This window comes from Parus major, chromosome 3 (genome assembly GCF_001522545.3).
Source record: "Parus major isolate Abel chromosome 3, Parus_major1.1, whole genome shotgun sequence".
NCBI lineage: Eukaryota > Metazoa > Chordata > Aves > Passeriformes > Paridae > Parus > Parus major.
The window spans coordinates 19,289,222-19,308,460 of NC_031770.1; the positions used below are offsets into that span (position 1 = coordinate 19,289,222).

General features: G+C 35.2%; 1 protein-coding gene across 1 annotated transcript in view; it reads left to right on the plus strand.

Annotated features, from left to right (window-relative positions):
• GPATCH2 (G-patch domain containing 2) overlaps positions 1 to 19,239 on the plus strand; it is a 118,479-nt gene that overhangs the window by 10,620 nt on the left and 88,620 nt on the right. The window contains exons 3-5 of the mRNA XM_015622283.2: positions 4,476 to 4,537; positions 11,660 to 11,842; positions 12,957 to 13,036. Coding sequence (XP_015477769.1) covers positions 4,476 to 4,537; positions 11,660 to 11,842; positions 12,957 to 13,036 — 325 coding nt within the window. The remainder of the gene's footprint in view (positions 1 to 4,475; positions 4,538 to 11,659; positions 11,843 to 12,956; positions 13,037 to 19,239) is intronic.

Genomic DNA, 19,239 nt, shown 5'->3' on the forward strand with positions numbered 1-19,239 from the left:
TGCCTTGATGGCACTGGGTTTCCCTGGTTTTTTTGTAGGTATTTTATCTATTAACTGTTAAGCCTTTTCCTTATTGGACAGGTAGAATCAAGATGCAGAGAGTTGTTTTGACCAGAGCAGTCAGGTTGGTTACTGTAATAATAGCAGTGTTGGTAAGTGCCTACTTCCAGTTACAGTCAGAAAAGTCCTAAGTCTTTTTGTTATATCCCAGCTCTGTCCCTCACTGGTGAACAAGGAGCAGCTGGAAGAGCTAAATAAATCCCAAGCCTTAAACATTTTTCCTTACATGTTAATTACTAGAGCAGAACTCATCTTTCAGGGCAGCCAGTGTAACTTTAAACATCTCCCTTTGACATGCAAGTTAGGAGTCTGTGCTGTCATGAACCCTTTTAGAAAACTTCTCTTTTCTTTGATGATACTTTGAGTCTGTTCTTCCAAGTCTGGGACCTGGGACCTAAAGATGTTTAAAAATTTCCTTCAAACTAGGAACCATTGCATAGTTTTTCATATCTCCATGGCCTTGTGTTTTTTATTTGTAAAAGACTTTCTATTATGTTACAAGGGTAACAGTTCTTCAACTCAAAAGTTCTGTAGCTAATTTTTTGGTGGAGAGAAGAGAGATCAATAAGGATATTCTCTTGTAGACTCCCAGAACTGAGCTAATCAGGTCAGTCTGAATCTTCTTTCTCAAAATAAACATTATTGTTTCAAAAATTGATTGTCCTCTTCAAAACTCTTAATGTTTTGTTACCCCCAAGTACTTGAGCTGCTTTTGCTCAAGTCATACTCCAAATACTTGTCTGTGGCCCCAGTAAAAAGTCTTTAAAACCATTCTCATCTTCATAGGGTTTTCCGCTCATGCACACAGTAGAGTGATGGCCTGTCATTCTACTGAATTTCTTTAAATGACCAGCTGTACCAGAAAGCTTGGAAATCACTGAATTAGAAAGCTTACATTTCATTGTGTGGTTAGAAATCTGTATCTAAGCATCTCAGGTGATACTGTGTCAGAATATTTTGTATGTGCATAATTTTAACTTGTTTTAATCTAACTTTAACTTTATTTAGATGCATTAGTGTCTTTATTAGAGATCATTTAGCTAGAAGAATTTGAAAGGACCAACAAACTCCTTAAGAAGAGTATGTTCTAAAATAGAAAGCTTTTATTTTAAAAGTGAAGATGGGATTTTACAACATACAAAGAGGTAACAAAGCATCTTGGATAACACTTGCACTTCAGCAACACTTGCTGGAAGAGGAAGAATAAAAAGTATACAAAGTTGCTTTTGTTTTATATGCAGTAATGTGTGCAATGGTATATTCAATGCAATAGTTCAGTAATTCTTAAAAAGAAGACTAATTTTTTAGAAGTTTGTTTTTAAAAACAAAACAAAGCTGATAATTTTTAATGGAAGTTAAATTGTTTGGCTCTAAAACCAGTCAGAAGTTTTCAGTGTATACATGACATTATTTGAAAATAACGTGGTTTTGAAGTGCACATTAAAAATGTTAAGTGAGACTTCTTTTGCAGGCTTTTGTCTGTGCATGTGAGTGTTCAAACACCAAACAGCAATAACCAGTTTTTAAGTGCATGATTCAGAAGTTGGAGGAGGAGTCTTCAAACTCCTGAAATGTCAGCATCTAAATGATCCCAAATATGAATTCCTAGGAGGATTGTTTTAAGCACTGGGAATGACATTTTTTTGATCAGGGCTTATCCATCCTTATCCTCAATGTACAGCTTTTGGTCAGTTTAAGCCAAATTCAGCAGCCTGTGATACTCTGGGTGCTATTTAATTCCCACAAGCTTTGTCACGTGTTTGTGCTGGAAGTCACTAGAGAGAGGTGAAATCTCAGTTGCCTGTTCTGAAAGAGCAGCAGCAGCGAAGCTCAGAGGCACCACCCATTGTGGCCATGGGGGAAAACAGGAGCTGGTCAGGTCCTGGGGACAGCACAAAGCTCCCATGTGTCATACAAAACCAAGGCACCAGACAGCTTGTTAGTCATAGGAACTGTGAATGACGAGTGTTCTTTTTTTCCATAAGTGTAGAAATAAAGATGTGAAAGCTTTTTGAATAGCCTAGCTGTTGCTTCCAATTTTTTCTTGTGCACGCTATTTTGTAGGACTAGAATGAGTCTGTGGGTTTTTGCTTTTTCATGGAAGTCTTGTTGGGAGTGGAATTCTCATTACAAAGCAAAGGAATTGCAATACACTTCAAAATTATATTAAAACTGGAAATATACTCCATCATAGCAGCTTTCATGTACTTAGATATTAATGTATTCATTCCAGAGGTTTTGAATTTATTCAGTGAAATGACTGCCATGTAGCAATTATCTCAACTGTAATCCTTCCTTGCCCAATGTGACTGTGGCCTGAGGAGAGTGAGCACTGGCTGCCATGGCTAAACACGCTAAACATAGCTAACACATGCCAGTCTTAGTTTGAATTTTTTAATTTTTTGAAAAATTTTTCAAATATTTCAAGTGGTTATGTTTTCATGTGCTGACTAGTCCTTCAATGAGAATTATTTCATAATTGAAATATCTTATTTTAAAAAGGGAAGGAGGCTGTTCTCAAAATTGGAAATTTTGGTAGAGAAAGTGGCTGAAATATCAGGGTTAAAAGGATTTTCTGATGTTATAACATGCAATTAATAAATAAGCAAGAAGAATCTATGATGAAGGGATGTTTATTCCTTTGAAATGGATGATGTAGAATTGTGCCCAATGAAACCTATGGGACAGTAAAGCCATCTGTGTTATAATAAAAGTGAGGATGGGATGCTTGCTAAAAGGACTTGCAATATTAGAAAGTTCAAGGCTTGGTCTCCCTCACGAAGATGGTTCCATTCTCATTGCATGCACATCACCTTTCTTCTGCTTAGGGCAATTGTGTGAGTGCTTAAGTCTGTTTTGATTATATTGTGTATATTATATTATGTATAAGATATAGTGTAAGTGCTGCTTATGCATCAAGAATTTCGATCAGCCTGAGATACAGCAAGGATTAAGACAATCTTCAAACACAGATATGTCTTATCTATATATCTATATATATATATATATGTATATGCTTTTAAAAACCCAATCACTTCTTTGTGTCACCTGCTACCATACTGTGTTTCAAATACTGTTGGGATGCCTCCCAAAGGAAGATAAAAACATATATATGCTTATAATTAAATACAAATTAGATTAATTTTATATAATTCATATACTCAAGTGAAATACATTAAAAAAAAGCAGCTTTTGTGAGAAATTAGAATTTAAAAGGAAATAATTTTCCCATGTGTACTAGTTATTTGATAGAAAAATAAAAATAATTTATTATTAAAAATATAAATAATTGAAAACAGTTGGTTTCAAGTATAGGACAGCATGCAAATTGTAATATGAATAAGTGTACAAAGGTAAATAGACAAAGTTCTTGTGAGTGGCTTGTAGGGGCACATCAGGAGTAGCCATAGTATTTATAAAATGTACTTGAATTTGTGTGCTGAACTGAAGTGTTTGGGTTTTTTTTTAAAAATTGTTCCACATCTCAAAGTAAGTAAAATGTAATAAAATTTTGGTGAGAATATTACCTCCTTAACATAGCTACTTTCTTGATAAAAAGTGAAATAAGAGGTTTACAGAAAAGGCCTTTCATATGAAACTCAGCAGTGCAATTTGTGTTATTTAAAGACCAGTTTGATTTGCTGTTTAGAGACATGTACATTATTGTATGTAACACAATGTATATACAGCAAGGACCTAAATACCAACTCATGTCTTTGAATTTAGAGATGTGTGTACATGTTGTATTCACATGTTCTGATTTTAAGGCCATGCTGGAAATCATAGAAAGGTAAACTTGTTTTTTTTGTTGTTGTTGTTGTTGATGTTATGATCATGAATCATACTTGTTTTCATCAGGGTGACCTTTATTTTGATTTAATTGGCTACCTTTGTTATAAACTTTTTTTTGTTCTCCCCAAGTAGTATGTCATGAAACCTTAACCAGTATCTTTTCCAGAATATTTGCAAATGATGTTCAGAAATTCGATTTTCAGTCTCTTATATTTCATGTGCTGAAGAAAGGCTTAGTCTGCTTTTGATTGAGACTTTTCCTATTTTATTGAGCAGTGCTGTTCCAAGATCAAGCTGAATTGCACAGCATAAGAAGAGAGCAGTGAGCATTTGATGGAAGCAGATAATAAAATGCATCAATTGTGTCAGCACCTCGTTGCAGTCACATCTGGCTTACTGTCAGGGTACCATTAGATTCCTATGGTTTTATGTGCCAAAAATAATACGCTTTGTAGTTAATGGAACTGGGATATTTGCAGTTTGATTAAAAAAAAATCATTCTATTTTCTCTCCGATCTCTGTTGGGCTTAAGTTCAATCTGAGCACAGCCTTGTCTCCTTAAAATTTTACGACTGAAAGATCAATTGTTCTTTTGATCTGTTTCTTTCTTTCTCTTATTACAGTGAATCCAGCAGTCTGAGCAGCAGTGATGCTGGTTTGTTTACCAATGATGAGGGAAGACAAGGTATTGAAACAATCTTTCCCTTCTCCACCCCTCAAACCACATCAGTTGAAATTCTGTAAGCGTTACAAGTTATTTCATAGGTTAATTATTGTATTTCAGTTTCTATTACAGTTTTACTAAGTGGAAATACAGCTTGCTTTCTTTTTTTATTTTTTATGTTATCAGAGGGTGTCTTGACTTAGTCAAAAGCTATATTGAGAAACAGCCTCTGTAATATGAAAAAGTTACTTAAAACTTGATCATCTCCTAAAAATCATCTATATTAATTGCTCAGTTCCTCCAATGTTCTGACATGACTCTGATTGTAGTACTGCAGCTCTTGAGGTGGTTTTTTTCTTTCTTTTCCCACCAAACTGGTAGGGCAGGATTTTATAGTTAATTTTGATTCACTGATTTCTTTAAAAAGTAATTTCAAACAAACTACTTTTTCTGCAGTCCAGGACTGGGATTAGAGCTGTTTAACATTTCCCCTCTGAAAAAAACTTTTTAATCTGAAATACAGTGAAGATTGAAACTTTTCTTTTAGTATGAACAATGTTCACACGTATGTTTCTGTGATAAAACTATCGAGGATGGAAGTAAAAGGTTGGTGTTTTTATCTGCTTTAGTCTTTATTGCAACACATTTACCTATATTATGCTATGATGGAGTAGGAACTCACTATCTTTGACAGGATACAAAAATGAGACAAAAATAATCTCTCAGGTATTTAAGACTTGCTTTTCTGTTGGAAATTTTGAGTTAATGGTAATGGAGGGTATTTTCTTACACAGTTTGCAAAAAGCTACTTGAGTGTGTACAAGAGAACAAATTCTGACCTATTCCACAAAACTAGGTTAAAGGAAAGTCTGGGTTTCTTTATTTTTTAATTTCTAATTCTACCTGTTTTTGTGAGGGTTGGGGTTATCTTCAGTAGGGAGAGGATTTTTCCTACTTAAAACATAAGTGTTACCCTTCTTGTTCAAAGGTAACTTGTGCTATACAAACTGTACCTCCCAGCCTGAGTATCTGTTTTCAGTTGTGCTAGCATGTTTTTTTAAGAGTTAAGGTTTCCTTACAAAATTTCGATTGATTTAAGTTTTCTAATAATGCTGATAGTAATTTGTACTCTGCTTAAGTAAGGTGAGGTTTTCTCTGTGAGTTAATTTTTAGCTGAACTGGGACACATACAAAATTGACAGGAATGAAGGAAAGAGAAAGTCAATCTGAAAGAAGCAAAGGGAAAGCCTAGGTATGATAAACAAAAGAAGAGGAAGAAGCTCAAGTGGACAGGATGAAAATGTATTAAGGGAAGAAATGGCTGGTTTTGTTTTGTAGTTTTAAATCTAGACTCTAGTTTCTGTCTTACCAGTGTCCCTCCTCCTGGATATCTATATATCATCTCTATCTATATCTTTAACATCCATATATAGGTATATCTATGTTAAAAGCATCAGCATCTTGACCTCATTTATGGTTCAAATTTTCTGCACTTCTGACTTCAGGTTTCTGCTAAGTCAAGTGGAGAAACAGAGATTGATTAATGTTGCCTGGTGAAATACTTGGTTTAAATGATGTACCTGCCATCACTTATAAGTTTGTGTAGCAGAGGACAGAAGACAGAAGAAGAGGTTCCTGTTCTTCTGGGCAACCTTTGTTAGTTTTGTATTTCTGAGATCAAAAACCACATCTCATTTATTGCAGAAAAATAGTATTTATGAAACTTGGATAAATTCCCAAAGCATATTCATCCTTTGGGACACACATTCTAGACAGGAAAGTGAGTAAAGCAGAACTTTCTTGGAGCATTTGACCAATAAATTAAATAGTTGAATATTTGCAAACTTTAGAATGCCTGATTTTGTGACCTTTAATATATTCCAAATTTTTTCAGAAAGAATATGGAAATAAATTCTGTTACAATACTTACTCTTCTGTGGACAGAATCTCAGAAGGGTTTCAGTTTTTATAATTTGATTTAAGAAAACCAGGTGTAGCTTTAATTGGGATAGTTCTAGATACATTTTAATTCTCATCAATTGCTATGATAAAACTGTTGAGACTTGAAAGTCCTCTGTTCAGCTTCTAATATGCGCTGTACCATCTAATGTTTTTTAAAACTTCTGTACTCTTTTCCTTTCCCTGTTCCAGTCTTACGGCTTTGTTTGGTTCCCATGAAGTCCTGGTCTGAGCCCAGCCTTGTTTGCCCTCCTTTTCCAAGTTATCCAAGTGCTAGCATTAGGTCATGTGAGAGGGCACAGACAGCACTCCTGCTGTGCTCTGTCCCACTCTGGTAATTCCTTCTGGCAGAAGTAATTGATGCTCAGTTTTGGCAGGCCCAGTGTGGCAAATGTTTTTATTCTGTGAAACATTGCAAACCCTGAAGAGTTAGTCAACAAAAGCTTTAAGATCATGAAAAATTATTAGTGACAGTACAGTCAGGGAAGAAGGTAACTGCTAAACTATTTACAAACCTCAAGTGACTTTTTGTGGGTTTTGTTTTCTTCAGAGGTTTTCAAATTGGGCAGTTTGGGGGTAAGGTGTAATAGTTAGGGAAAAACTCAAAATACTGTGATTCTGTCAGGCTCTTAAATATAGAGCTAGGGAGACTGCCAACAAAGTAAGTGAAAGACATGAAGCTTATGGATGAGAAATCCTTATGACTTCCCTTTTTCTTCTTTTTTTTTGTTTTGTTCCAAGTAGTATTTTCTTGTTGTTTTGCAATTATTAAAAACATTAATGATAAGCAGTATTATGTCTGGTGAAGGAAAATTTTACAAGAATTTTGAACCAAAATGTCTAGTTTTGCATTGCAGCATGAAATAACAACTCTGTGATAGGCCTAACTAGTAGGGACTCGTGCAGTTTCAAGGCACTTCACAGGTCAAAGGCACTTTGCAAGCTAAGCTTTCAACACGGTGTTAACAAAACTATTGTTATTCAGACACTACTGGAAGATACCCTGTTTTGGAGGAAGAAATAGTTAAATTGCAAGGATGTTCTTTAATGAGCTTTAGAGCTTGGGTATAGCAAATAAAACATATTGTGTGTTCCTGGTTCATCTATACTTGTACACTTGGGGAAATTCAAAGTTGACTTAAGGCTTCTTAAATCATGGCATGCAGCACTTTAATATCTAAGCAAGTAGGAAGGAATATTATGTTAATAAAGCGTTAAACAGTTAAAATTGGAGAAGGTCAGGGAATGTCAGAGTTCCACTGTGGATGTGGCTAAGCATTTAAAGATAGCTGTTCATGATTTTACAATTAAACATATATTCATTACTGTGTCCTTTATGAAGATGACCCAGTACTGATTCAATAGAAGAATTCTAGTGAGGAACTAATTTGGGCCTTGCATAGGATGTCAGCAGCTGCAGGTGACAGGGTGTGTTTCTCCATATATAGAAGAGAAATGGAGTGAGCAAAGCAAACTGAAATCACACCAGGTTTGAACTCTTATGGTAAATAAATTATATAGTCTTTGCAAATGAAAAAGAAATAATATGAAGTTGTTGCATATGACCTGAATAGTTGAAATCCTAAATATTTATATATTCTTTATATGTGTCTTTTGTCAAGGTAGCTCTGTAAAGTATAGAGAACAAGATGCAATGTTCCTCTGTGAATGGGTAACTTCAGCTTCTGCTGTCCTGAAACTCCTGAGACGCATTACCTGATATCCTGATATCTCCAAACGATTATTGCAGCTGTTAGCAGTGGGGTCTTTTCCCTAGAAAGAGATACACTGGTCCTGGAAATGAGTCTGAATCCTGTGGAGAAGGTCAGGAAGAGCACAGACCCTGTGCTCTTGCTCTCCGTGTGTGGGTTGGTGGATAACAGAGCAGCACAGTATCACGTGCTGTTTGTAGGACACTGATGCCAAACTTTTCACAGTAACCTCTCCAAGTATGTTGTGGTTGTTCTAGGCAGCTACATGTACTGGCTGCTGTTGAGCCTGATCTGGTCATTTTTTAATAAAACAGGAAGAGGGATAAAACTCTCTCTTAGTGTGCAGTGGAAAGTTTGTTTAAAACTGCACTGCTTTAGCTAAACCAAGATTCACATGAAGCTTTTCTGAACATAAGACTGATGGTGATGCAGAAGGTGTCTGTGTCCATAGAGAAACCACCAGAAGCTCATATAAAATAAATTTCTAAACTTCTTAGAGAGGAAGGCAAGGAATTTAACATGGAGCAGCAGCTAGATAAATATGTAGACAAAATAATATAGGGTGAAATTTAGGCTAAGAGTAGTTGAAGGGGGGAATGGCCTAAAAATAACTCAAAAAAAAATAAATTAAGCCAGAAGTTAGCCTGGAAATTTTAGGATTGAAGTTGACGTTTCTGAGCATTAAATTGACTCTATTGTACCCATCAGTGCAGTTATAATACAATGTAAATTACTTTGAAGTAATTCCTTGAAGCATTAAGCTTACACATAAACAAGTTTGATGTAATTTAAAAATGTGTTTAGGAGGATGCATGGACTCTATTTTTGGGAGGTTTTTCTACCTCTCCTGTACCTTGGAAAAATGTCATAATTTGCTGTAGGCCTGTGCTGAATCAGCATCCTAGGAGGAGAGGACAGTGTAATGAATCTTTGGAAATCAAAAATATTGCTTTGAGCTTTTAGTATTCCTAAGATCACATTTGCTATGAATACTGTGCTGCCTTTTGAGAGCTGCAAATTAAGTAGGATAAAATCCAAGTGTTTGGTTACCAAACTCTTGAGTGGGGAGGCTCTGTGTTTTATTGCCTTTATGTATGAGGTAGGGGATGGATTAAATGCAGTGGTCTTCTTTGGCTCTGAAAGTGGCATCCCTTCAGGGTGGAGCAATTGGTAAGCAAAATGCCTGTGAGTGCTCTCACCTGCATAAGAATAGTAGTAATAGGCTTACCCTTCCCTCAAGGTGATAATATGATTTAAAATATTCAGAGGATCTAGAGTTGTTTAATTTCACAGACAAGGAAGATAATAAAACAAGTATATCTGGATCCTGCTGTCATGTGGAAAAAGACTAAGAGGTTCAGATCTGAAGTCTGCGTTTGGCTGTAAGCAACATAAGTGCTTAGGGAAGTGTATAATAGCATAAAAATTAAGGTATCTTAACAGATAATTGCTTAAAATACTAATATTCCTGTTGCACAAAAAGGAAAAGTAATTTATTTTTTTTTTTTTTTTCCCAAAGGACTGCTGCTGGGTATATAGCAAAGATACCAGTTTCCTTCCATAGCTGCTATTTGCCTTATTGCATATTCCACCAACTCAGTCTTATATTGTAGCTTTCTTCCAAGACTGCACTGCCTGCCTCTTATAGCTTCTGTCCCTGAACTCATCATGGAACCCCATTTCAGAATTATGTGCTTACCTCCATGGATGAATTATGTGTAAGAAGACTACTTTTGAGCTCCTGATAGTATTTCTTGTTAGTGAAGGTGTCTGGAGCTCTCATGACAAAATAGAGAGACAAAGTTTAACGAACATAAAAATTGGGAAAGTGTTTCCAAACATAAAAGTTTGGAAAATCAAAACAAAGGATTTCAACCTTAACTCCAAACCAGAGACCAAACTAATTAAAATTTGTGATTCTCCTTCCACCACCATCAGTGTCCCTATTAAGTATTCTTAGAGTTGCTCCAAAAAGCCCACACCTGGCTGTAACAAAAGGAATATAGAATTAATGGTGAATGCCTCGATGAAATGTCATAACTATAAATGAGGATTAGGGTGAATCAGGAGAGAAGGCCGAAATGCTTCAAGAATGCAAAGAAATTTAAATCTTATTTTGACCTCTGTATCTCTTTTCACCCTTTTTCCCCCCTTCCTTCATCTGTTCAAAAAGTTCCTGTTTTGTAGCCTCTGCTAATTTTCTTGTAGTAGTGATCATTAAAGATGTACGGATCCCATTTCACTTGCAACTGACCAGTGAAGAGCTTTAATTATTCTATATTTTCTACAAGTACTTGTCCTTAATGAATGTTTACAGACATTTTCACTTGTGCTTGATCTCAAATATTCTTCATATTGCAACAGTTTATTTGGAAAAAGTGTGCTGGTTTTTATTTTTCATAGAATTTTGGCTTTGGTTTTCCAAAATGTGTGTTTCTCCACTATGCCATTGAGTGACAATGAAATTTTGCATAAATGCTTTTTTATTCCTGAAATCTGTGCCACACAAACCTCACGTTTGTTTCTTGCTTAATTTATCTTCAAATAAAAATGGAAATGTCAAACAAATAATTTATGTGCAGAAGTAATGAAACATGGTTTCGATAGTTTGAAATAGAATAAAATATGCAGCACGTACCTAATCTAAGTTTTGGGTGGAAGAAAGGAAATTTCCTATGTCTTTTGCAGATATTTTCTATTCTTTTGAAATTAGATGGCGTGTATGAAAGGACGTGCTTTAAAACAAACATAAAAATTTATTTTTAGTTGCCAGTGTTTATGAGCTAATTTTAAGATCAGATTTTGTGTCTTGTATTTTCAGTCTTGGCTTATTTCTTAGTTTAAATCCAAGTATTTAGATTCTACATAGATAAATATCGTCAGTAAAAATGACCAGCTTTGGGTTATAATGGAGTATAATTCTCAATCATGTGATACTGTCAGTTTTCATTTAAAATCAACTTTTTCAAAACTTATTTCTAAATGAACTTAATCAGATTAACTTCATTTAGTCACATCTGTTCGTGATTGTTTTCCCCTTTTACTAGCCATACAAATCATGAAATTAAGCTAATTATATACCATTATCAGCTGCAAAGAACCAGTTTCAGTTTTATACCTTTTAATTCCCTGCAGGAGATTAAGGCTTGTTTTTTTGTTAATATGTAAAGTGCAGTAACTTAAATGGATTTCCCCACAGTTATTGCCAAAAGGATTAACTAGTTTATTATTGTTTTCACTATTGTAAATTGGTTTTAAAACATTACATTTTATGATGTTTCATTGATGGCAATGCTTGTCATGCTATTGAGAAACATTTTCCAAATAAAACTGCTATATAGGAGTAATTGTTATACAGCTATAAAGCAAAAGAATAATCCTGTCAGAGTATTTATTGATGGTAACATCTGATTTTTATCTTCTCTGCTCCTCCCTCTTTTTTGGGGGATTTGGGGACCCTGCCTTCACACAGGTGATGATGAACAAAGTGATTGGTTTCATGAAAACGAATCAGGTGGAGCATGTGGAATTACAGGCATCATTCCATGGTGGGAGCAAGAAGACTCCACAGAACTGGAGAGAGAATTGCCTGACCCAGTCTTTGAAAGTATCTTAACTGGTACTTTCCCTCTTATGTCCCGCTCAGGGAGGAGAGGTAAGTAGCAATCAAGCAAATGCAAGGTGTAGAATCACTTGGGTACAGTAGAAAGGTATCTGTGGATTATATGAAACATATAAGATATGGACAGGATCTTGGAGTTACCCATTTGTTTCCTTGAACTTTTAAATTTTTAAGATATCATTAGAGAGAAATAACTCAAAGTCAGTTATTAGAAAATTCAGAAAGTGGAAAACAGCTCATTTTGGTGGCCCACTCTTTTATTTGTCTCAGTGTTTGCATTGAGAATTTTTCAACGTTATTGAAAATGAAACTTGATGTTCCATTTTGTTCCAGGCTTCTGCAGTAATGTATAGAATTCTGTAGAAGTTCATTAATTTAAAGGCTGGAAAGACTAATGTGACCATCTGCTTTGCTTTGTGATCAGGCCATGTTGTTTGTGTATAAGAGGAAAGAGTCTCTTTAGAGCATGGAATGAGATTGTAACCTAGAAAGTACCCTTTTTATTTCTAAAATACTTTCAGCTATTGTGGATTCCGTGTAACCAAAGGTAAACTCTACCGGTGTTGGATTGCATTTACAGCTAGGAACCCACTCTTCTCCAAAAACTGAAGTTGTCAGACCTCAGCTTGCTGCCAAAGAATTTTGTTGTACCTTCCTCTGCCACAAGGATCTCCTTTCCATTCAAATACAAATCTATGTGAGCAGCGGTCAAATCACTTTTAAACTACTTCACACACTGAATGTATTGAATTCTTTTAGGTGGCTTATTCTCTAGATGCTTGGAATTGTTTTGAAGGACTTGGTGTCTGCAGATTAGCCAGATTCAATATTTCCTAGTGATAAGGAAGTTGTAAGTGATGGAAAAATCACTTTCATACTGTAGTTCAGTACGTTCTGCTTGTGCTGCCAACTGTGCATAAATCTAGGCTAGCAGTAAGAATAGCTGCTGAAATGTTAATTATCATGACAATTCATTCTTTCTCTCACTTTTCCCATTCTGTTCTCTGTATTTCCACCAGTACAATGTTTGCCAAATAAGATGGTTTTATTAAACAGCGTTTATGTTGATAGATTGATATGTAATGGTGAATTTTATTGGTTCTATGGTAGGTAAAATATTCTTTAATCAATTTCTACTGTTTTTTAGGTTTCCAGAGTAGATGTAGTCATCTTCATGGAATGCCAGCAAGAAATATAAAAAAGGCTTCAGGAAACCAGAATGCTTTGGTAGGTGTTTTCATTTTTGTAAGCTCATGTGCACTTTCCTGAGAGGTTTTTAAAAAGGCAAATTCTTCTCATGCTTGTTCCCTGATACTGTAGATGGGTAAGGGAATTATAATACTTGGTGCTGCTGAGTGTGGCACTGCCTGTGTGTTTGCTCTTTTTGAATACTTTGACTCATCCTTCTGCAAAAGAAAGAGTCTGATACTGTTTCTCAGAATCTGTTTTGAAGTGATTGAAGGAAAAGGTTTTCAGTGCAGGTGTGTGTGTGCATAAGTTACCATTCTCAGTATATATTTTATGTCTATATGGAAACATATTTCACTTTTATGATGACAATCAAACCAATTTATTTTCTGATAATAAAAGAATTTCAGGATGCATTGTGGTACAGTTCAGATCACTTTTTATCCCAAAAATTTGCTTTGAAAAATACATCCTTGTTCTCTTATGTTTGTTTTACACCTGGTTAGGTGAAAAGGTTGTATACAAAAAATATAAAGTAGGTTATCCATGCACCTGCCATAGACATCGTGCATTTCTTTGGACTGAGCCTGGTCTAAGCTGGAGCTACAACTGGGATGTTTGGGGTTTTTTAGTACCTACAGCCCTACGGGCAATGTTTATGAGTGGAGGAAAAAAATTCACCTGTCTTTGCATTTCTGTGTAGTGTAATCCTTGGATTGTCCCACAGTTTTTGTCTAAAGTAATTTTCTAATAGTTTTTTTTCTTTTTAATTATTCTTTGGAGGAGGGCATAAATGAGAAGTTTGACTTTTTAAATTTAAATGCTAAAATGTATTAATTATAGCTCAGTCTCTTCCTTTCTTATAAGAAAAATGTTTGAAGAGGAAGAGAATGTGGGAGATCCTTTTCCGGTGTTACAAACATAGGCCAGGACAATAAATACTGGAACATGGATATTTTTTATTATTTGACAACATTAAGTGTTTTCAAACTTAAGTTGTCTAAACAGCATAAGTTGCTTCTGAGAAATGCAAGAGTTATTATATGTGAACAGAATAGAAAGAAACTGCTAGAAATTTAACTTCTTTTGTAGAGGCAAGGTTTTTGTAATTGAAGTTCCTGTCCAATAATTGCCATTTTGAACTGAATAAGATGCTTTAAAACCTTGGCCTGTGATCTCTGCTGTTAGTGGTCATGAATTAGATGAATGCTGTCTACTTCTTGGTTTCCTATCTACCTATTTTTATTTTTGGTTCAGTGCTTGCTTGAGCATATCTGGGATTTGTAGCCCATTTTCTAGGCTTTTTGCAATTTCACTCTGGTATTTTATAGGAGCTATTATAACTGATAGGTTAGCTTCATGGTACTGATGATACATGGCTTAACTACCCTAAAACCTGCATTTTCCTCTAAATTGTGAAAAGGTGATTAAATTTCAATTGATGAAGATATACTGTGAATGCATATATATAATAAAAAAATCCTAATGTTTATTTTCTGCTACGCTTTCTGGATTGTCCTTAGGAGCCCATTTTGTCTTCCAGTCATGATATCCCATATATAATGATGGTACCTTTATAACAAAAATCCAGGCCACTTTGCTAAAGACTGATAATTCAGTTTCCTCCAGTTATTAAATATATCATTTGCATGATGTTGTGGAAGAAGTTTGGCATGTGAATGTAGCTTCTGAGTCACTATGTTTATGCAGGAGTCACAGATAGAAGGGATGTGCTGTTTGCTCTGCAGATGCAGTTTTCTGACCTCCTTAATGACTATTTATGTTTGTGGGCACATCTGCTGCATCTGTCTTTGCAAACATGGCTATATAAACCAGAGCTCATGTGCTTTCTTTTGTCAGTGATTGCTTCTTAAAGAAAATCTTCTTTAGATACTTCAATCCAGTGACAAAAAAAAGTCATTTAATACCTGTGACATCTGATAACACAGAACAAGAAGTAATTACTGCTATTAGATGGTAACAGTGAAGAAGAGCAAGAATGCTTTTAGAAAGATTAATATCCTGAGAAAAGAACACTGCAGACTCAAGTTATTGAGCAGAATTGTGGTGTGGATGAATCCTTCTTTAACAGCAAGGAGCCTGATCACTGCCTTTACACAGACCTGAAAGGGAGGCAATGTTAGGAAAAAAAAAGAGAAATACACTACCTGAAAGACACACATTGTATCTTGTGTTCAGTCTAAGCATGTGTAATTTGTATCTAGGGAATGTGAGCATACAGTTGGCCTTTTCATACAGTCAAGGCTTAAGCTTTTTTGAAAAGCTTGGTTGAAAGTTCACAATTATAGCATCCAGCAAAACCCGGGTGAGATCACAGGTTTGGGGAAGGCAGAATGAAGAGTTATGATAATTCTTTGATACACCCTCCTCCTCTCTCAGGTGTTTAATGCCCAACTGTTTGGGTGTTTTCTTGTAAGAGAAATAACAGGCTGAGAGTGTGACTGTTGCTTGGTGTGGACCAAGGCCTGCTCACATCATGTTCACAGCAGAGTGGGAGCTGAGGATTAGAGGGAGAATGCTGCTCTTTATGGACCAGGTAGTAAACTTGAAGTAGCCACAGCTGGCACTTACCTTCTCTCCTGAAGCTCTTCCTGTGTTTCATGGATGAGTTGCTTAATTTGAGCTAACTCATGGGTCTTTGTTTTATCAGGTGTACAGCCTTTGAGTCAAAACACTTTTTTACTAATCACACAATACTGGACAAGAAAAAGAGAAGTAAAAAGGTAGCATGCACTTACTTTGAAAATCCTTATCTAATCCAATGTGATGATTGCATGAGTTATCATACAGCAGATGACAACTGAAAAGGCCAAGCAAGAAAATTTTTTAAAAAAAGTAAATATTCAATACAGATGTCTTATAGCCTTTCAATTGTCCAGTTCATTTAAGATACAGGCACATTTCTAACGGAATCTGTAATTTAGTAGTTTGTCACATATATTTGTGTTGCAACAATAATGGTGGCTTTTCATATCTTCATTACTTTTGTCTTGTGACAGCATCAACTGTAACTATATTTGAAATGAAATAGAAAAGCATGTGGTTTCTCTAATACCATGCCAAGTTGATAGTAGTAGCTTTGTAGTTAAAATGAGGAAAATTACCCATTTGCTTTCATATTTAATGTACTCTTTAATAAGGTGTATATTGCATGAAATCTTACTGTGGTTAAGTTGAATTGATTGAATTCTGAAGTTATATATGACGCAATCAAGTAGTCCCAAGCCTCATGTTGCTTTCTTTTAGGCAAAGGCAAAAGTCCTACAATTTAGAGGTAGTATTCTGTGAATGGAACACTCATTTCTTAGAAGGAAAGAACCTTTTTCTTCTGATCTTTGTATGTTTATATACTTGGCACTTACCTAGTGACATATAGTTTTTATACATGTCACTTTTCTAATACTCCATCTGTGCTCTTTCTAGCAAATTGCATGTGCAGCTTTGTTATTTCATAGAATAAAATCTAAAATCTAATATTTAGATTTAGTGTTGTAACTGTAGAAGTTTATTTCTAAAATGCGGAATACAAAATTGCCTCTTTACCTACAATGTGTAAGGTTGTCATTTTTTTCTCAGATGGATTCCTGAGTAGAGCATAAAACTCTTATTTTCTTATTAAAGAAAATAAGAGTTGATTATAGACAGTGAAAACATAACATGACTATTTTCTTATTCTCTTCAAAATGTTTTGCCCAACTTAGTAATCAACTGAAAATTTTGACTTTTGTTCACTACTCCTCCATACAAATAAGTGAAAATAGTTTTAATAAATTTTAAAAATGAGTGCTACTGTTTTAGCTATTCCTTGTGTGGTTCTAGGCACTGTTTCTTCTCTGAGACAGAGAGAAACATTGCAGGGTTTTGAGAGCTCTTCTGTGTCGTCTCTTCCTGCCTGTATTCCCTGTCTAGGCTGAAAGCGGGTAAGTGATTTCACTGAGCTAAAGTGCAAAAAACATGACCAATAAAAAAGATGCTTTCTTTTGACTCTGACAGTGTTTCCTTCCATCACCTTTGTGTCATGGGCTTTGGTTTCATTATATTAAAGACAGCTTGTATTAAGTGTTGCACTCATAGACTGATTTGTTTTTTTGTACAGCTGTACTACTGAGCTTGACTATACACAGCTGTAATTATTCAAAATATACTTAAAGGATGAAAGCTGTATTTCCAGATCCTGTTATTTTTTCAGATTCAGACAGGTATTTCTGTCAAATCCTGTGACTTTTTTTCAAAAGTTCAAAGATAAAAGCTTTTCTCAAAGAATTCATTGGCAGATTAACAGTCTGTTGACATTAGGAGAAAAGATGCATTGAGCATTCATGCTGTTTTAAACAGCTTTCAAAATGTAAAATCAAATCAAGCATTTCTGCTTCTAAATTCTTTCTAACTGAAGAATAGCCAGGTGTTTTCAGGAGCTTTTTTTTCCTATCAAAATATTTTGTAAATGAAGTGTTACTGGGTAAGAAACCTTGCTATAGATCCAAGGAATATTTCCTTAAAGACTAATTTGGGCACTCTTCTTACAGTATTGGTCAGAATGCTCTTTGTGGATACTCTGAAACTTTTGGAAGAACATTGTGCTTCTCAAGTTAAGATGTATTTGGTGGTTTGGAGAATTTGTTTACATTAGATGAGTGGTATACAGTCGGATAAAATAATACAGTATCAGCAAAGTGCATGAAAGAATTTATCTGTGGTGTGTTAATTATTCAGTTAATGATTTTCTGTCATTTGGAGCGATAGTCTCTGTTTGTGAAAATGTGATGGTACTGGATTATAACAAAACTAAACTCTTGTTGGATTTTACACTTTGATTCATTCATGATGAGGAATATTAGGCATCTGTCTGAGAGTAACACTTTGAAACCTTATGCTCCTAAAACTGCAAATGAATTTACCTTTAAATGAGAAGGGTAGGGTGGTTTTGGTTTTGTAATGTAAACCATTGTAATGGGTACTTTTCTCCACAAATTAATTTTCCAGAGCATTTTTGCTAAAGCCTTTACTTACACTGGTGCAAGCCTAATGTAACTTCCATCTGCCATGGGAAGCACCTGATGAAGGACTAAAGCTGCTTAGTGACTTTCATAATAGCTTAGCATACTTCCTCATTGAAAGGTTCCTAATTACACATGTATAATTTTTCATGGTAGGTCAGTTCTCAAAGTGGTTCTCATCATTAATAGCACCAGCAGTGGTATCCATATGTAAGGCACAGTTGCTTTGTATTTTGATTGTTCAAGACAGAGCACTACAATTAATTAATAAGTCAGGTTTGCCAGTGTTGATGTCATTATTATGAAGGGTTGTGATTTCTACCTACATGATGAGATTTACAGTTAAATGAAGTCTGCCTCACAAACTATTTGCTTCAAGTGACAGTGATTTTACCTGAAATAGTTTAATGAAAATCTTCAATTATCATGGCGTCATCAAATCAGCAAAGAGGCACAAATAATACCACAGCATTTGTCTCACTTGAAGCTGCAGTTCATTAGCCAGAAAAGAGTTACACAGGTGAGGGTGAGCTCCGTGTGATTTTTATTTCTTCTTCTGTACCTCCTACCTTGTAAATTAGAGTGTAGTCTTGAATTGTGTCCTACCTTGATTCTTACAAAATATGTGACTATCAAGAAAAAAAGTAGTTTGCATGCATCAGGCCATTAATAGCTTGTGGAGATAACAATTGTACTTCATCAACAAAATGTAAGTATCTTTTAGGTGTAACCACTAAAAGAGATACTCTGTGTCACAAATCTCACAGTGTTTTTTTCTCGGTATAACTGACCTGCAGTAACAATCAAAGCATACTCTTAAACTATCAAAGATTACCTTCTGTCTAACTGAAGTGATTGTGGTGGCTTAGTCTCTTCTTGGACTCTCCATATAGTGTCAAATCCAGCATCCCACTTCAGCAAAATAGTTGCCCTCCAGCATTAGTCTCAGAAATGCCAAATGCGTTGCTTAGTTTTTCAGATGCGTTCTGTGGTTTATTCATGGTGACAAGTGCTATGAACTGTTAGGCTAAGCAATATTTCTTGTAATTCACCTCAACCCAACCACTCCAATGATTGTCATCTACAATTTCACTTAAGTTGATTTTTAAGCAGGACAAATAGCATTATGATATCCCTTTCATTCTTCAGTTAGTGTTTGCCTTGAAAACACATTTAACACAGTTTTACAGCAGTCTTTGCAGATAATAATGATTTTTAAATCCT